Below are 18,951 nucleotides of genomic sequence, written 5' to 3' on the forward strand. Positions count from 1 at the left end.
TGAATAGTAGATACATTCTCTGTGAGGACCTCATTAGCATTTCCCAGGTGACTGCCAGAAATAGAGAAGAATGCCAAAAGTTTGGTGGACCTCGTCCGGAAAAATCACCGCCGCCGTGAAAATAACTTTTCAGCCGGAAACAGAGACAGACGTGGCCTGACACCTCCTGTGTCCTGTCGGCTGTCTGATAACTTTTCACTCGGAAAAGTGCGGAAGGTCCTGGGGAATGCCGAAGGGGGGGAGGCCAAGTATTTAGCCAAGGAAGAGATTGGGGGAAATCATTGTGAAGCATTTCCACCTCGCCTCGATTCATCTTCATGTGTAATCGTTGGTTAATACTCTAAATGTTGTCTATCAGTCATCCAGTCACCATTAGAGTCCTTAGAGCTCATCCCAGAGATCACTCCTGGGCCACAGATCATCCAGAGCTTTGGCATGACTTCCAAAACAGTTGCAAGGATAATTGTGTTTTAATATTTTTTTTTAATGTTCTATGTGTTCTTTTTTTTTGTACTTTTTTTTTTAGAGTTTTGAGTTCGTTTCTCATTTCCGGCCCGAACTATCGCTTCCGCTTTCGCTGTCCTTTTCTAACCTCGTCGCGTGTTCTCTTCTTGCATGTTTTCTGGTCTGCGCGCTTGCCTTCGACGTCGGACCAAAAAAAAAAGAATAAGTGTTAAAAAGAGAAGGCTATAGGCGCTCATTAAGAGTACATATATATATAGAAAGAGATAGAGAGAGAGAGTGAGAGAGAGAGAGAGGCAGCCATGGATACCAAGCTGGAGGCGCGGGGCCAGTTTCCGGCCTCATTCCCGGACACATTCAAGAACTTCTTCGCCATGATGAACGAAGACGAGGACCATGTGGGGTTGTTCGCCAACCTGCTGGAGGACAAGGTAGCCCAAAGTCGCCCCGTTTGTGCCTGTCTTAGCCCCTGTGGGAGCCCCTACTGACCCTCACCTTTTCGCCCCTCTCGCCCCCGTAGGTCATTCCGCGCCAGAACAGTTCCATGCAGCCCCAGCGACAGCGGTGCGGTGGCAGCCTGCGGAGCCACAGCGGCGGGGACCGTGCGGACCGCGGCGACCGAGCCGAGCGCCGCTACCAGCAGCAGCTCCAGAAGCAGCAACAGCAACTCCAGCAACAGCAGCAACAGCAGGCGCAGCAGCAACACCCCCAGCAGCCGCACATCCAGGTAAGCCACCTGTCCCATCCCACCCGCTCCGCGACTCTACCCATTCCCTCCCAGCAACACAACATGTCCGTCTACCCGATGCGTGGCCGGAGTGGCAGCGGCAGCGGCGCCGAGCTGATGATGTCCCGTGACGCCCGCTACGGCGCCACATCCGGCAGCCGCTCCAACTCGCTGCGTCTCAACCGGCAGCGCGGCAGCAGCATCAGCTTCAGCCAGAACGGCCTGAATCGCCTCGGCTTTGGCCCGGTCCTGCTCGGCCCGAACGTCAGCTCCAGCAGCAGCGGCAGCCTCATCGACGTGGCCATGGGAGTGGGCGGTAGTGATGGTGCCATTGGTGGGGACCTCCCGGCCGTATTCAACAGCCAGCGTAGCGCCGCCGGCGGTAGTGGCGGAGGAGGCTCCTCGGGAAACCAGAAAGCCGTGACCGGCAGCTCGAAGGCGGAACGAGGCTGCGGAGGATCGCTGGGCGGCAGCAGCAGCGGAGGAGGAGGCCTGCTCTGCAAGCACATCAAGTACTGCTGTCTGCACCAGAATCCCTCGCAGTCGCCGTCCGTCGACGGGCGGATGGAGTCCCAACAGCAGCAACAGCAGCAGCAGCAGCAGCCGAAGCAGATGCTCGTGTCCTTGCCCTGCGACTGCCACTTGCAATACCAACAACAACAGCAGCAGCAGAAGCGCATGGGTCCTGACGGCGAGGACAATGGCGGCGGCAAGCCCTTGAAGGGCTACGGCTATGGCTATGCTCCGGTTCCGGCTCCGATTCCGGCTCCGGCCGTCAGCGTGGGGCTTCCGAAGAGCTCTTCCAGCGACGAGCCGGGCTCCTCGGTGGCGGCAGCGGCCAAGGAGCGTCTGGAGAGGATCGAGCGGCAGGAGAAGCGGCACTCCACCATCCTGGAGAGGGCCTTTGATTTCGGTGAGTAAAAATACATAACATTTAAGCCATATCCTCCTCAAAGAGCAGTCATTCCTTTAAAAATAGAACTGGGTCGCCGGAGGCGATTCGCCATTCCGGCGGAACACGCAATCTCGGGACACGAAATGCCTCCTTTCCATTTCACAGTTTGCCAATCTCGGCCAGCTGGCTTATCTTGGGGCTTGATTAGGGAATTAGTCACGTGTTAGTGGGCCACGCCCTACCCTCCTACATGAGGGGCTGTCCGGAAATGCGTGCCCCATGGCGTGGCAAGGCCCAAATGCAGTTCTTTTGCCGGACTTGCCGTGCTGCCTGGTCAGCCTGGCAGGTTAATTAAGACTCCGGCCCGGACTTGTTACGGCCCGGAAGCTGACAAAGCGACAAGTGGCCTCTTTTTTGCCGGAGAGTGCCAGAATGGCAACCAGAATGTGTGTGGGCACTGGACTCTGAAGTGGGTTTGCAAAGTAACCAAAGTAAGTTTTGTGGCTGTGCCAGAAAGGATAAGTGCATCAGGGATAACTGCTCGGGTAAAAGGATAACTTCTTTCCAATCACTTAGCTGCGGCAGGACATTTTCAAAGCCAGCAGCCTCCATTGATGTTGGAGGACATCCTTTGCCTTTGACCTCAAAATGTGTTTGCGGTTCAAATACATAGACTGACTGGGGTATCATATTTAATGAACTGTAAGTGAAGGACAAGGATACAGCAGTCCTCGAATGTAGGCAATCTTTTAAAGAAATTAAACATATTCCACGGAATCCCCTTGTTTCCCGTCCCCCGTCTCCACCAGTCAAGGCCACGGGCCGGAAGCAAGGATACCCCAAAAATTAAACATCAACTCAAAAAGTGGCAAATGAAGAGTAAAAGCGAAAAGGTCCGCCATTTAGTCGTCCTTTTTTTTTTGGGTTTTATTTTGTTGTCCGGCAACCGGCAACCGACAAAGTTAAAATGGGCGGTGACATTGACGGGTTACAAGGATAATCGGCTCTCAGGCTCCCTTGTGCCTCCCAGGCTCTCAGGCTCTGTGCCATCCACCTGGCTGGGACTAAATGGAACAGGGATAGGGACAGGGACAGCGATGGCAGGACTCCCGCAACTTTAAGGATGGCCAGGATCTCGAATCCGCTTTGTCCACTTAATTGCATTTGGTAAACTGTTGAATGGATCCGCAGACTCATTTCTATAATGGATGGGTCCTTCATGGTGATTAATTCGAGTGAATGCGGCTGAAAATGTGTTTTCCAACTGACAATGAATGGGTTTTTCCGTTCGCCAGCCTAGTGCTGGGGTGCCATGACCCTCTGACCCTCTGACCCGTGACCCGTAAGCCGTGAGTTATGATTAATCGCCCGTTACAGAGTAGAAACAAAAAAACATCCTGACAAACGTCCTGGCAAATGGAAAACTCATTAATCGAATGATTGAACTGCAACTCTGTCTACAAAGGACACTTGTTGTGGGGCGGGGGATGCAGATTTAGGACCTTCGTGGAACCTAATTTTAAGACCCGAGTCCTGGCGCTAATTAAGAGTAAGCACCAGGACGAAAGCCAGCCTAGACAAGGTCGGAGTCATGAAATTTAATCATAAATATGTTGAAAACAATTTTTATGGCCACCCAGCGGTTGTACATTCAGGGCGTGTATCCTGACTGGTTGCCTGGCGCTTCCAGGACAGCTACCCCGAGTTGGTGAGCAGAATGCCTCATGTGTGGCTGCCGGCTCCTTTTTTTTTTCTGCCAAAATTCAAAGTCTAACCAACAATTTTTACGGCACCCACCCACCCGGCCAAAGTTTATTAATTTTTTCTGGCATTTCTGCAACAAAAGGAGCCAGGATGTAGGAAAAACTTAAGCCCGGCCATAAACATGTAAACAGAAAAGCAAACACGCCCACGGCTCACCGCTCCCCGTCCAGGATTCAGCCCAGAAAGGACTTGGACTTGGGGAAATGTCTCGGAAAAGTTTTTGCTTTTTTTGGGTCCTGACGACGATGGGAAGGCATTTTCACATTTGACTTTGACTTGGGAAGCATAATTCCTGGTACAAGGACACCTGGTTGGCTGGTTGGCGGGCCACAGGTGTCCTTCGCGGGCCTCCCAAAGTCCCTCCGGCCTTTGGCATTCCTCTGTCTCAAATAGTTTGAGTTTCAAGTTTGATTTTTTATCCTTTTCCTTTAGACGCCAGTTGCGATGAGAGCGACAGCATCTGTAGCAGCACTCCGGGTCCAGTACCCTCGCCGGCTCCCCACCAGCTGGCCTACAACGTGCTCAAGCCGATCCTCAAGCAGCCGCAGCAGCAACAACAGCCGCCGCAGCAGTTGCAACAGCCCGTGCCCCACGTGGTGCACCGCCTCCTGCCCACTCCGCCCACCCACGGCGGTCTGGGCGCGTTCCACACCCGGGAGGCGGCCCTGCAGCGCGTCCAGCAGCAGAGCGGCTTCGGAAGTCGCCCCAACCTGACCCCCGCCGGCGGAAACTACATCCAGGGTCCTAGCACCTCGAGCGCTGCAGGATACAACGCGGGATACAATGTGCAGCAGGAGCAGCAGAGGTCGCAGTACGATTACGAGCCGCAGGAGCAGCAGGACTACATCCAACAGGAGCCGCAGAACCCGCAGGATCAGTACTTGGAGTACGACAGGGAGTGGGAGAGTCAGGAAGCCTCCACGGCACCCGCTCTCAGCACCTACGGGGACTTTCTCAACGCCGCCCAGAACCCAACCGGAAGTCGGGTAAGTCCCTCTTAATCCTTTTCTTCAATCTCGCCCAGGCTTATTCCCGAATTGTAAATCTGCAGCAGAGCCTGCGTGCCCAGAAGTCTCCCATTTTGAACCGACGACGCGCCTCGTCCATCGCCGCCAACTGTCTGCATTCGGACTACACCGGCTACGCCAGGAACAGCATCGGTGGAGCCCCCCTGGGCAGCGAGGACCTGCAGAGGATCTCTCACAGCAGCAGTGCCAGGTAGGACTCATTTTTCTCTTGGTGTTCTTGGAAAAGCCAAAGAAAAAGATAATAAAGTGGCAGAAGCTGGAGGAGGAAGCCGCCCATAAACAACAAAAAATGATAATTAAAAACTTGGCCAACAATACCCCCTGAAGGAGGGGGAAAGGTTAGGGGGAAGGAAGGCCACCTAATTACCTGACCCGGCCACTGTGTGAACTCTGGCCTCCTCGGCCCAAGGATGTGGGCCAGCATTGTGCCATTGTCCTTGCCGGGGCAGGCCGAAAGATGAATTGCATCCACTTGGAAGTGCCTGGATGCGGAATGCGGCAGAGACTGCATTTCAGATGCTGCCCAGCTGCATGGCATGGCTTCCCTCGTAAAGTTTGTGGCAAGGACTTTCAAAATCATTTTCCATTTTTGGCCAGCACTCGGCCCAAGTCATGGAGGGAGGGGATATCCCGAAATAACCTTTTTGGACTAAATTGATGGCTCACTCGCCTCTGGGCCGGGGTGGGTCGGGCGTGTCCTGGAGAGCCTGAAAGCCCTTTATGCGCCGCTTATTAAGGGTTAATTGCAGTGCGGCTGGCCGGGGTTAGGTCCGGATTGTCCTGAATCGGCCTGGCTCCCTCCAATCAGTATTCATCAGCCCGCTAAGTGGGCCAATTAGGGACGAAAATGCAATTGGCCAGGACGAAGAGGGCTTCAGCCAGTCGGGATATAAAAAATATTTAAAAACATTGATAGCTCTAGCTGAGATTTAGGCTAACAGCGCGAATACTCTTCCTCTCTGATCCTTGCAGGGACCGCATGTCCTTGGCCGGAGTCCTGACCTTCCAGCAGGCCATGTCTGGGGCCGTGTCCCCGCAGTATGGTACCGTCGGCTCCCTCAACCCGCCCGGCACCGGGGACTTGATGATGCCAGGACCTGGATCTGGAGGCGGGCTCCTGGGCGGCAGCTCCCTCAACGTCACCGTGGGCGTGGGCCTGCTGGGCGGCTCCAGCACCACTCTGGCCGCCGTCGCCGAAGTCACCAGCGGCCCGGATGCCACCGATTCGCCCACCGGCGATTCCAGCGACTCCTTGTCCCCCATCTCGGAGGCCATGGGCGGAGCCGGCTCCAAGCTCCAGCAGAAGAAGAAGCGACAGCAGCAGCAGATGCAGCGGCCACAGCACGTGCCGACCCACTTGCCGCGGGAACGGGAGCGCGGTGTGGGAGAGTCGTCCGGGGCCAGCACGTCGGTGTCCACGCTGGCCGCCGCCGTGGTGGCCGCCTCCCATCCGCCGGGCAGCCGCATTCTGGCGGAGCGGCAGCGGCTCCGGACCTCGAGCATGCCGGCGGAGAGTCGCAGGGTGAGTAAGTAGGTGCGAAGTCGATCGAATCGCAGCACGCCGGAAGGAAGCAGGACGTTACCAAGCTCCTTCCGCATTTTGTATTTAAACCGATATCCTACACACTAAACACATTTTTCAATTCAAAATTTGGGTGATACGATTACGAAACACATAACGGTGCAAATTACGGTGAAATTTTATCAAGACTACAAGGACAATTATTTTATTGGAATTTTTTGGAGAGGAACTGCCTGATAGTCTTTCTATTTCGGAAAAATTTACACACGAAAAGAACGCGACGCTGTCCAGGGTTTTCCTATCCTTTGGTTGTGTGTGCTACTGGCAGCTATTTACACTAAACCATTTTACTAAGCCACTAACTAAAGTAACTAAATCAACAACTAACTAACTGAAAAACTAACGAGAAAAAAAAAGGGAAACAGGAAAACGACCAACTGACTGGAAAAAGAAGCATTTAGCATTTCAATATTCACCTGGGTGTCGGGCCGGTTTGAGGGTTTTTGGTGGCGCCGAGTCATGTTCGGGCCATATTAGTTTCGGGCTAAAACGGCCGGTTCATGGGGATTATCGCACTAACAACAAGGACATCGACAAGGACAACGACAACGACAACGACAACGAGAGCGCTAGCGACAAGTAATTGCAACTTGGCCCGGAGAACAAAAGCCATTTAAGGACGCCCATTAGCACCAGGGAGCAGGCAGTCAGATATTCCTAATAGCTGGGCACCCTCCCATCCCTCCCTCCCACAGCATCCTTATCCTTCAAGGATTACACATGTTCGGCTGTGGGAAGTGCGGGGGTGCTTTTTTGGGGCCAAGTTTGCAGCATTCGGCATGACTGAGCATTTGATACACGACCCTCTGATGTGGGGTCATTGGCTGCCATAGTCTCCGCCTGGCAGGACGTGGCAGGACTACCAGGACTTCATCCTTTCACTTCAGCCACCTGGTTGGCGTCTTTTTGCCGACTTGGCACTTTGAAAAATGTGTATGGTTGTGGTTTGCTGGTGGTTTTGCGGGCGGACAAGCTCTTCCGCCAAAGATATGAGGAACATTTTGCCGCAAAAAAAGTATACTTTCTGCTTACAGTTTGTAAGGATGTGCCAATCTCTTAAAGGGGACTGGCTTAAAGCGGCGTCTCACTAGGAAGTGCAGTGCTGTGAGTCATTAGGAAGGATTTATGGCACATCCTAGCCAAAACGGCCCAGCCTTCTTGTCTGTCTAGTCGCAGCAACTAATGTAATTAGTTTGTGAAATTGCTCGAGTGAAAACGGTGCAGCGCGTGTGCTACGTGCAACTACTGCACCTGCACCTGCCTCATGGGAGGACTCACGGAAAGACAGTGGAAAGTGGAGCAGGCAAGCAGGCGAGGCGAGCATTGACCCGTGCCGGGTTCAAAGTTTTCATCATTTTCACGTGAAAATGCCGCAGCTGCCGCTCAGAATTCGCAATTGATTTCTGGATGTGCTGGAAAAATAAGAACTCACCAAAATCCTGGCTGTGCAATTAAAGTGAGCGCGAACCTTCGGCAGGAATCAATGGCGGAGTCGGCATTAAAATCGGAATAGTGTCAAGTGTTCTGTGCACTCGACGGCGAAAAGAAAGAAGCTTGTCGACTGCAGCAGTCCCCAGATCCTTTCCACTCCACTACCTCCATCCAAAAGGATGACAATCCGAAGCCCATAGTCCCTGAAAGATGTATTTAAAGGCAGAAGCTTAAAAACCAGGGTGGATGTTCGTCTTTGGGCCCTTCGGAAGGGTATCCTTGGTTGGGGGACAGACTGCCGCACTCGCACTGCCGAAAAAAACTCAAAACTCAACCAACTTTTGTTCGAGTTGTTCGAGTCGTAATCCCCGCCTCGGCCGCAAGGACCAGAAGGACGAAAAGGCCCAAAAGGCCAACCGCAAATACATATTCCCTGCATTCAGAGTGCTTCGGCCCCACCCCCCGGGGAAATTTGTGGCGCTGCAATTGGCAGGAACAAGCAACCAACCAGCCCAGCCAGCCTCCGGCCACTTTCCATCCATCTATCCATCCCATCTGTCCGTCCATCCTTGACAGGATATGTGCAACCAGAGGATTTTTATTCATACAGGGAACTCGATGCATTCTAATTGAAACCTTTCCAGCCAGCCAGCCAGCCGGTCGACCCGGGAGAGTCCTGTGGGCGAGGAGGAATTTGATTCCAGCTAGGAATGACGAGCAGAAGGACAATGCATTTAATAAAATTTTTGGCTTTGCCATCCTGTCGGTCGAGTTTCAGGTTTTTATAATTACAAAAGAATGTAACATGAGATGGAGTTTGGTTTTTTTTTGCCTTTCAATTCGAGGCACTGGAATCTTTTTCGTTTGAATATTAAATTAGACAGAGGAGTGTAGGAGTAGGAAAGTCCTGGAAAAGGAACTGAAATGGTTGTGGAATCGTTAGAGTGATATAGGAATATGCAGAAGTTATATATTTTAAAAAAGGAAAGTCTTTTGAAGACCATCCCACCTTTTGTAGTCCGTAAGATATGAGGATTTTTTGTCCCGATTCCGAATCCGAATCCGAATCCATAGTCCGTAGTGGTAGTTGGCCAGGTGGAATCCCTTAATCAGTGCTGTCTACTCCTCCGGGCATATTTATTCTGCAGCCTCGTCTGGCGGAGATGCGGCGCTCGGCCATCCATGCCGGGGACCTGGACATGGAGTACTACCGTTTGCGCAGCTTCAGTATCACCTCGCACGGCGTCTGCAACCTGGGCGATTCCTTAAGGTAAGTCTCTCAGCCAGGACCCATAGCTTTTGTCTCTAAATATCCTGTCGAATCCCGTAGGAGCCGCAGGTCGCGTTCCATCAACTCCGTGACATCGACGGGCACTTCAAACAGCGGCGTGGACCGTCACAATAGGTGAGTACATCGAGTCGAGGAATCAATGGCTCAACGAGTCTATGAATGGTTCGTTGGAGGCCAAAGTGGCTGGCAATAAATTGTTTATAAAATGACAATAAGCCTGGGTAGGAGGTCCTGGTGGGAAGGCGGCACGGTATCTCGGCGGCTCGGTGGCTCGGTGGCTCGGCGGCATGACGACAACAATGGGAAACGTGCAGCATTTTCACGGCTACCACGTCGCGGCACAAACACACTAATTTCGCACAATTTCCTGCTGCCATTAACAACCGACGCACACACACACACACACGACTGCTCCTCGGATGCGTCCTTTGGCATCCTCCTGGCAGAGGACAGGACTAAAGGAGCCGAAAAGATGAAGATGAAGATGAAGATGAGTGGCAACAATGCCTTGGCATTTTCCATCTCATTGTCAGAGAAACCCCATGTCCTTGCCACCGCTGGGGCTGTCATTTCATTTTGTTGCGAGTAACAAACGGCGGCTGCCGCTTATTATTGTTATTACTCCGAGTCCTTCCCGCCGCCTCCGACGCCTCCGTCTCCCAGGATCAGGATATATGTGTGTTTTTTATTCACGCAATATATTAAAGACGAAAAATCCCTCTAATTACATTACGATTTTTTATAAATTTCTTTTCGAAACCGAAACTTGATTAGCAACGCATCGCGTGTATCCGGCGAAGTCATCGACGGTGATCCTGGGGCCCAAGGACAACAGCAGAACGGCACACCACCCGTCCCCGCCTACAAGGTGGCGATGCTCGGCAGCTCCGGCGTGGGCAAGACCACCCTGACCTACCAGTTCACCACATCCGACTATATATGCGCCTACGACCTGAGCCTGGGTAAGTTCGGCCTGTTCGGCCTCCCCCATCGACCTGGGCTGGCTCTTTGCTATGCGGCTTTTAATCAAACACATTTGCATTTTAATTATGGCACAAAGTCATAAAATATGAAAAGCTCGGGCGCTAATTTCATTAACTTTCGCCTGGCAAGTGGGTGGCTGGGAAGCAAACCGCGGAATAAACTGACATCCTGCTTCGTTTGAGTAGGTTTCCGGGGTAGGAGGCTCTTCCCAAAAGCAACTTAAAGTCTACACAGTCCTTAGAGGTCCTTAGTAGGTGAAACAAATCAAGATCCAGTTTCCGTTCAAAATACCGGAATACCGGCCGGAAAGTGCAATTCTGTTTAAAGGATGCACTGGCCACAGGTGGAACGATAATTGGTTAATAAATTGAAGGCCAAGGTTGTGGCAGGTTCCCCCCGAATTAATTCAATTCCAATAATATCGAATTACCCTTTCGTTTCCCGAAAAGCAAGTCTTTATCCGAGCTTGCATCGAGTCCTGGCGAGTAATTACGGTTGCCTTATCCTTTGGCAAAATGCTTGAGTCTGCCCTCGACAGGATAAGGGGCCCTGACTTTAAAGGAGATAGAGGGGAATGCCAGGGCTTTTAAGAAATTCGATCAACTCGAAAGTTTTACCAGCAGAAATCCCAGCAGACTCTGGCTCTCTGCCGGAGTGATAATTAAACAACTCGACTACTGCCATTTGTTGCAAGACCACAATTGTGGCAGCTCACGTGGCAGCCCTGACTGTCCCTGCTGCACAAAGGTCCTTCATGTCAAATCTCCGACCACCGACCGCTTTCGGATGAGCAATTTAGTCGGAAAAACAATTACATAGTCGGCTGGCAAAAGCAAATGCAGTTCCTGTTCGGCCAACGCCTTCCGTACATTAGGCCACAGAATGCCACACCCTTGCCGCCCACCCTGGGTGCCCCACAGGACACGCGTGTGGTTCGCGTGTGGCCAGAGGAGTCTGTTGGGGAGCGCTGGCTAATTTCTCAAAGAGGTCCACTGTCCATGGACTTGGTGCCCACGCGGAAACTGGCTCTGGATAATAAAATTCCTCGTCCTAATTGCCTCACAGGCTCGGCGAACTATGCTTTATGACTGGCTTCTGGCTTAGGCCTCTTTGGGGCCGGAATGAGGGCCGTTGCAGGACTCTGCATTTGTGATTGTGGCCACACGCAAGTCCTGGCCACACGTTGCATGGCCAATGGCCGATGTTTCCGGCCATGTTTCGCCTCGCATTTTGGCCTTTAGTTGAGACAGTTGGTGGATTTATGGCGTTTCATGTCCGATCCAACTTAATCTTGGCCAGGACGTGTGCTTGGCCGATTTTAAAACAAAGCTTTTAGTTTTCCCAATTAAGGCCAACTCGCGTTTTTGGTTAGCTCCGGAGGAGACTCTATTCCAAGTCTATTTCTGGCCCATTTAATTGAAATGTTGGCCAACACCTGTTGGCCTTTATAGATTGTCTGGTTTTAGTCTTTAGTTGACTCAAAGATTTGTATAATTGCTTGGCCAGAACTCGCCAAAGCGAGTGGGTATCCTGGCAATGGCATGACTAATCGACTGAGCCTGGATACGGGGGCCACCCAGGACTGCCATTAGGCGGCTTCTCCCGCCATACAGCCATGCTGCACGTTTGCTTTTCTTTTTCTTTTCTTTTTTTCTTTTCTATTGAATTTTTGCGGCACCGCCCACGCACGGAAAATTACTTGCAACATGCAAATTAACCCGAGGTGTGGCAGGGACGGACGGGTGGACGGGTGGACGGGGGAGATGCGGGTGCCCGTCCGGATGCGGGTCGCCTGGCGTCTAAATATTTGCCACAGCTGAATGCAAACAGAGTTGGACGCAAACTGCAGTTATTGTCGCCGCCCACCCATTGTCCTATTCTTCGTTATCCTTTGCCGGCAACCACCTCTGCATCCTCGCCAGTATCCCTGCGATCCTTGCCATCCTTTCTATACTGCTGGCTCGTGTCAAAGTGCTGACACAGCGCGGATTGGGCGGAGTTCAGGCACTGAGCAAAATCGGGCCAGAAAAAACAATAGAGTTTCAAATTCCAAACATAATTGGAGTTTGGAGAGAGTCCTTGAAGCAGTTGACAAATATCCTTTAAACAAGAATCTAAAGGGATAGCTAAATAGTTGACCCTCTTTTTTGTGAGTGCTTCGGTGACAAAGGCTTTACGGTTCCAGACCCGGACCATGGAGTTTTCACGTTTTATGGCTCGAAACGGTTCTTGGCTAAAAAACGACTCAATGACAGGGCAGAGCTACCACCCACCAATTGCGACGTTAACTTGCTGGGCAAATAAAATCACTTTGATTACGGTTTTATGGGCGCCACGCCCACCAGCCCACCAGCCAGCTCCCCACCAACCTAGCTAGCTCCCTGCAAAAGGATTGTCGCTGGCATTTGATCGATTTTAGTCCGCGAGTGTTGCAACTTGAGGGAGTGCGACTGCATTAAAGGATACTGCCCAGGCAGGATACACAGGACACACTGTACCCCTCATATGTATGTGCACCTGTCCGGAGTGCCTGGCAATGGCGATTATTTTGAAAGCATTCCCTTTCATGGAATCCAACTTTTTTGCAACGCACGGGTTGCTTTTTTTAATAAGATTACTCTGCGATGTAAATGGGAGTTGTGCTTGTGTTTGCAACTTCCCGGAAGGGTCCTGTTCCATGGAATTCGCAGCTAGTTGGGGGAATATTTAATTAGGGCGAAGTAGGACACACCTATTTCTGATAACCCTTCCATTAGCTTAATATTGTTATTGGGCATTGTTCTCCGTTTCAGATGACGACTATGGCCAGAAGACGGTCTCTGTCCTGGTTGATAACATTGAGACGGACTTGGAAATTATCGATCACCCAGCCTGCGAGATGTCGGTAAGTAAGCCTGTCCCTGGCTGCGTCCTTTGTCCCCACAAAAACACTTGAATGCGGTGCAGTCTGCCGCCCAGTGGGTCAAGCTGTGCCAGCTTGTGGGTTAAGTACCATTCAGACAGACCCTTCCACCCTTCCATCCCTCTATCACTCAGACACTATATCATTTTGTCATTCTGTCATTGTGGCGTGGTGGCATCCTGCCATTCAGTCAGCCATCAGTCCATGTCGTCCCATCTGCCGCTGGAAACAGTTGCCAAATGTCATTAACACTTTGTCGCTCCTGCCGGTCTGCTCTGCCGCTCCAAAAAGGACACAAGTGGGGGAAAATGTGGCACAATTATGAATAAACTAGAGCATCATGTGTGGGCGTCGGGCGTCCACTCGTCTAGGATCTAGGACCTACTGCCAGTAACCAATTATTCCTTCCAGACGGAGGCCTTCTGCGCCACATACAACATCGACCTCTTCGTGGTCGTCTACTCGGTGGTGGACAAGAACACCTTCAAGGCCGCCGAGCGGGTGCTCCAGTACCTCAAGGAGAACGAGATGCTTCTCACCCGCGGCGCCATCCTAGTGGGCAACAAGACGGACCTCGAGCGCCATCGCGAGGTCTCCAGACAAAGTGAGTACTCCCCCGATTTTCTCCATTTTTTAGAAGGTCTATCAGAAAAATTTGAAAAAAAATCGAAAAAAAAATGAGGTGGCAGGATTTTGATGCAGTTTCAAAGAGAATTCTTCCCTGATTCCAAAAAGGTATCCCGTTTAAGGATCCGATAAATACTTCTAAAGATATTGCCTTCGCAGTGGACTCAATGTCGGTTTCCCCGATTTTCGCCATTTGTAAGGGGATCCATCAGAAAAATTTGAAAAAAATCGAAAAAAAATGATGTGGCAGGATTTTGATGCAGTTTTAAAGAGAATTCTTCCCTGATTCCATAAAGGTATCCCGTTTAAGGATCCGATAAATATTTCCCAAGATATTGCCTTCGCAGTGGACTCAATGTCGGTTTCCCCGATTTTCGCCATTTGTAAGGGGATCCATCAGAAAAATTTGAAAAAAATCGAAAAAAAATGATGTGGCAGGATTTTGATGCAGTTTTAAAGAGAATTCTTCCCTGATTCCATAAAGGTATCCCGTTTAAGGATCCGATAAATATTTCCCAAGATATTGCCTTCGCAGTGGACTCAATGTCGGTTTCCCCGATTTTCGCCATTTGTAAGGGGATCCATCAGAAAAATTTGAAAAAAATCGAAAAAAAATGATGTGGCAGGATTTTGATGCAGTTTTAAAGAGAATTCTTCCCTGATTCCATAAAGGTATCCCGTTTAAGAATCGGATAAATATTTCCCAAGATATTGCCTTCGCAGTGGACTCAATGTCGGTTTCCCCGATTTTCGCCATTTCTAAGGGGATCCATCAGAAAAATTTGAAAAAAATCGAAAAAAAATGATGTGGCAGGATTTTGATGCAGTTTTAAAGAGAATTCTTCCCTGATTCCAAAAAGGTATCCCGTTTAAGGATCCGATAAATACTTCTAAAGATATTGCCTTCGCAGTGGACTCAATGTCGGTTTCCCCGATTTTCTCCATTTTTAAGGGGATCCATCAGAAAAATTTGGAGAAAATCGAAAAAAAATTATGTGGCAGGATTTTGATGCAGTTTTAAAGAGAATTCTTCCCTGATTCCAAAAAGGTATCCCGTTTAAGGATCCGATAAATACTTCTAAAGATATTGCCTTCGCAGTGGACTCAATGTCGGTTTCCCCGATTTTCTCCATTTTTAAGGGGATCCATCAGAAAAATTTGGAGAAAATCGAAAAAAAATTATGTGGCAGGATTTTGATGCAGTTTTAAAGAGAATTCTTCCCTGATTCCATAAAGGTATCCCGTTTAAGAATCGGATAAATATTTCCCAAGATATTGCCTTCGCAGTGGACTCAATGTCGGTTTCCCCGATTTTCGCCATCTGATGGGGGATCCATCAGAAAAATTTGGAAAAAATCGAAAAAAAATGATGTGGCAGGATTTTGATGCAGATTTAAGGAGAATTCTTCCCTGATTCCAAAAAGGTATCCCGTTTAAGAATCGGATAAATATTTCCCAAGATATTGCCTTCGCAGTGGACTCAATGTCGGTTTCCCCGATTTTCTCCATTTTTAAGGGGATCCATCAGAAAAATTTGGAGAAAATCGAAAAAAAATTATGTGGCAGGATTTTGATACAGTTTTAAAGAGAATTCTTCCCTGATTCCATAAAGGTATCCCGTTTAAAGATCCGATAAATACTTCCCAAGATATTGCCTTCGCAGTGTACTCAATGTCGGTTTCCCCGATTTTCTCCATTTTTCTCCATCAGAAAAATTTGAAAAAAATCGAAAAAAAATGATGTGGCAGGATTTTGATGCAGATTTAAGGAGAATTCATCCCTGATTCCATAAAGGTATCCCGTTTAAGGATCCGATAAATATATCCCAAGATATTGCCTTCGCAGTGGACTCAATGTCGGTTTCCCCGATTTTCTCCATTTTTCTCCATCAGAAAAATTTGAAAAAAATCGAAAAAAAATGATGTGGCAGGATTTTGATGCAGATTTAAGGAGAATTCTTCCCTGATTCCAAAAAGGTATCCCGTTTAAGAATCGGATAAATATTTCCCAAGATATTGCCTTCGCAGTGGTCTCAATGTCGGTTTCCCCGATTTTCTCCATTTTTCTCCATCAGAAAAATTTGAAAAAAATCGAAAAAAAATGATGTGGCAGGATTTTGATGCAGATTTAAGGAGAATTCATCCCTGATTCCATAAAGGTATCCCGTTTAAGGATCCGATAAATATATCCCAAGATATTGCCTTCGCAGTGGACTCAATGTCGGTTTCCCCGATTTTCTCCATTTTTCTCCATCAGAAAAATTTGAAAAAAATCGAAAAAAAATGATGTGGCAGGATTTTGATGCAGACTTAAGGAGAATTCTTCCCTGATTCCATAAAGGTATCCCGTTTAAGGATCGGATATATATTTCCGAAGATATTGCCTTCGCAGTGAACTCAATGTTGGTTTCCCCGATTTTCTTCATTTTCAAGGAGCCTAAAAAAATGTCTGTACTGAAGCCTTCTGAGAATGTATTTTCCCCTTTTATTTTTCCTTTCAGTGGGTCGAAAGGTGGCCAAGGAGATCGCCTGCAAGTTCATAGAGACCTCGTCCGGGCTGGACCACAACGTGGATGAGCTGCTGGTGGGAGTGGTGGCGCAGGTGAAGCTCAACCCGCAGCGCCTGCGTCTGCTCACCGAGCTGGAGCTGCAGCGGCTGAACCTCCAGAGTACGATCCAGAAGCACCGGGGCATGCACCTGCCGTTGCGGCGGATGGTCCGCCAAATGAGTGTCTGCCAAGGCGAGGAGGAGACGCTCGGGGGCTTTGAGGATCTGGCCATGCAGATGCGTGGGGGCGAGCGGGTGGACAACCCCAACCGGCGGCCACTCAACCTTGAGAGCATCCTGCGGATGGGTGGCGAGAGCGACCTGGAGGAGGGCGGGACGAGCAGCGGCGTCAGCATTGGCCGGCTGGGCAAGTTCGAGATCCTGGCCGCCAGTCTGCGGCACCGGCATCCGTTCCGAAAGCGGCGGTCCTTCGATGGCGCCACTACCACCTCCGCGGCGGCTGCTGCGCTGGCTGAGCTGCAGCGTCGACAGCAGCTGCGGGCCGTGGACGACTCCCAGCTGGGAGCGCGGCGAGAGGAGCGGTACGGCGCGGTGCGGGACGGAGGCGCCGACAGCGATGACGAGGAGGACGGTGATGGTAACGGCGGCGGGGGACGCAGGAGCAGCTGCAACCGGAAGGTGGTCAAGAAGCTGACGGCCAGGACCAAGGTGTTTATATCCTCGGTGCTGCGCTTCAAGAAGGCCATCAACCTGAAGCGCCGCAACTCCTCCAGCTGCAGCGATCTCTTTGTGATTTAAGGCGAAGGATTGGCTGGAGGCTTGTCAGGGCGAGAGGATCTGGGAGGTCCTGGAAGATAAGGAGGAGAGAGACTGACTGTATATAGAAGCAAAGGCACGGAGGAGGAGGATCACAGAGGACGACGAGACGGAGGAAGAGGCAGGGGAGCAGTGGCAGCGGAAGCAGGATGGAAGGAATGGCCAGGATTACCGCCTGGCAGTGAATCGGATCGGGAGTAGCAAAAGGAATATCGAAGCAGCAGCGCAACCAAATCGTGGCGGCGACGAAAGCGGCGGCGGAAGCGGCTCAACCGGAAGCGGAAGCTAAGCAGAGGATGTTTACGTACGGCGTCGGAGTCTCCCGGCTCCGGCAGCCGCAAAAAAACCCCACATTCACACACAAACACTTAAAGCAAAGAATCTACAGGGAGGAAACCTTAATTATAAACACAATTTAGAAAAATTATTTAATCGATGAATGAGGAATGCAGGCAAAAACAACTTCCAACCGCAGCCAATTGCAGAATTACACATTTTTTGCATTTTGCAATTGGCAATGAAATTATTAAGCACACAACACGAACCCCAATTATCCATTATCCATTATCCGAAACCCCAAAAACCCTATAACCCAAAATTCCAAGACCGGCAACTGCGGACAATAATTTTGACCATACCCGAAAAATAGTAAACCCCCCGAAAAACAGGTCCCTTGAAACGACACTCGCAACAAAATAGGTAATAAAAGGCAGAATACAAAAAAAAAAAAATAATAATAATAATTAATAACCAATCAGAAGGGTGTAGAACCCTCTGATGAGCAAGAAACTGCACTATATTTTGAGATTCTTGTCCAATTTTTATTGTTTTTTCGGTCAAACGCGTGGTTTCAAACGGAATTTACGAAAGGACGAACCCAAGGACTAAATCGGGATAGTAGAGAAACCACTGAAAAAATCAGAGTGCTTTTCAATTTTCAAGGCACTTAATTATACACTTAGAAAAAAGCTCAATTTACAAATCTAGAAAAGAAGAGCGAAAAACTAAACCAAACCAAATGAGCAGCTAAAATAGGGAAAGTTTTCTAATTTATTTTTACACTGAAAACAAAAATGAAACTTTGCATTCTTTCTTGTTGATTCTCTGTATGTGTATTAATTAGAATTTCTGCATGAATTTTGCCATTTTTTAAGTGTAAACTGTGTTTATTTCGACTCGTTTGTTTCTCTCTGTGCTTTGGTTCTATGTTTACCGTTATGCTTTCGTTCCTGCAACTGTCAGTTTTGAATGCGACTTCCGTTATTTGATGTCCTTTTTTAATGGCTGCTCGAATTGGCCAAGTTACCAGAATAAAAACCAAAACAAAAGATGATATCTACGTATTCCTATACGATATAGGAATCAGCAACAATTGTCAAGCGCCGGGATTTAGGAAGATAAACGGGGCGCCATAATCATAACCAAGGTCTTGAAATTAAGTACGATACATACATATTTTTTGAACAGTTCTCTGTGTTGTGTGGTAATGAAAATACCGAAAATACCGATAGTACTCTACACAAAACGATAAAACGCGAAACTGCAGATTTCCGAGTACAGATTAAAGAGAGGGGGGAGGTGCGGGCTCCATTCGATGCATCGGATATGGGGCTGACAAAAAAAAAAAAACAGTAACTGAAAGAATTCACATTAAATCAGATCTCTGACACCCGCTCCCGCACCCGCCCTGGAGCCGGCCATGCCCCTAAGCTGCGAGCCTCGCCCCCTTGGCCCGTCCTCAGCCCGAGTTCCACTTGACGTGGATGGGACTCAGAGCAGTCGAGTAGAAACCTTAATGAGCTTAACCAAGGTCCACAAAAACGAAATGAAACGTAATAAAAAAAAAGAAGGAAAACAAAAAGCAGAGGGCATGAGGAATGGGGCATGAGGCTGCCAAGGGGTCGGTTGCATAGGTGGGGGGTGGCACCTTCTTT

The 18,951-nt window shown here is 49.6% G+C and overlaps 1 protein-coding gene across 1 annotated transcript; it reads left to right on the forward strand.

The window, feature by feature from the left end:
- Nucleotides 1-667: 667 nt before the first annotated feature.
- On the forward strand, nucleotides 668-17,753 carry LOC108121685 (uncharacterized). The gene is made up of 12 exons (XM_043210001.2): nucleotides 668-893; nucleotides 983-1,189; nucleotides 1,244-2,102; nucleotides 4,281-4,834; nucleotides 4,900-5,066; nucleotides 5,849-6,398; nucleotides 9,038-9,159; nucleotides 9,220-9,294; nucleotides 9,955-10,142; nucleotides 12,957-13,048; nucleotides 13,478-13,670; nucleotides 16,194-17,753. Exons 1-12 carry the CDS (start codon nucleotides 765-767, stop codon nucleotides 16,997-16,999), a joined length of 3,942 nt encoding a protein of 1,313 aa, XP_043065936.2. The 5' UTR covers nucleotides 668-764; the 3' UTR covers nucleotides 17,000-17,753.
- The last annotated feature ends 1,198 nt before the right edge of the window (nucleotides 17,754-18,951 follow it).

The sequence above is a fragment of the Drosophila bipectinata genome, chromosome XL (assembly GCF_030179905.1).
Source record: "Drosophila bipectinata strain 14024-0381.07 chromosome XL, DbipHiC1v2, whole genome shotgun sequence".
Classification (NCBI taxonomy): domain Eukaryota; kingdom Metazoa; phylum Arthropoda; class Insecta; order Diptera; family Drosophilidae; genus Drosophila; species Drosophila bipectinata.

Excerpts from the sequence above, each read along its gene's own strand:
- LOC108121685 (XM_043210001.2), top strand. The coding sequence starts at position 765 with ATGGATACCAAGCTGGAGGCGCGGGGCCAGTTTCCGGCCTCATTCCCG. Across the intron at positions 4,835-4,899 it reads AGAACCCAACCGGAAGTCGG|CAGAGCCTGCGTGCCCAGAA; the intron begins GTAAGTCCCTCT and ends GTAAATCTGCAG. Across the intron at positions 13,671-16,193 it reads TCGCGAGGTCTCCAGACAAA|TGGGTCGAAAGGTGGCCAAG; the intron begins GTGAGTACTCCC and ends TTTTCCTTTCAG.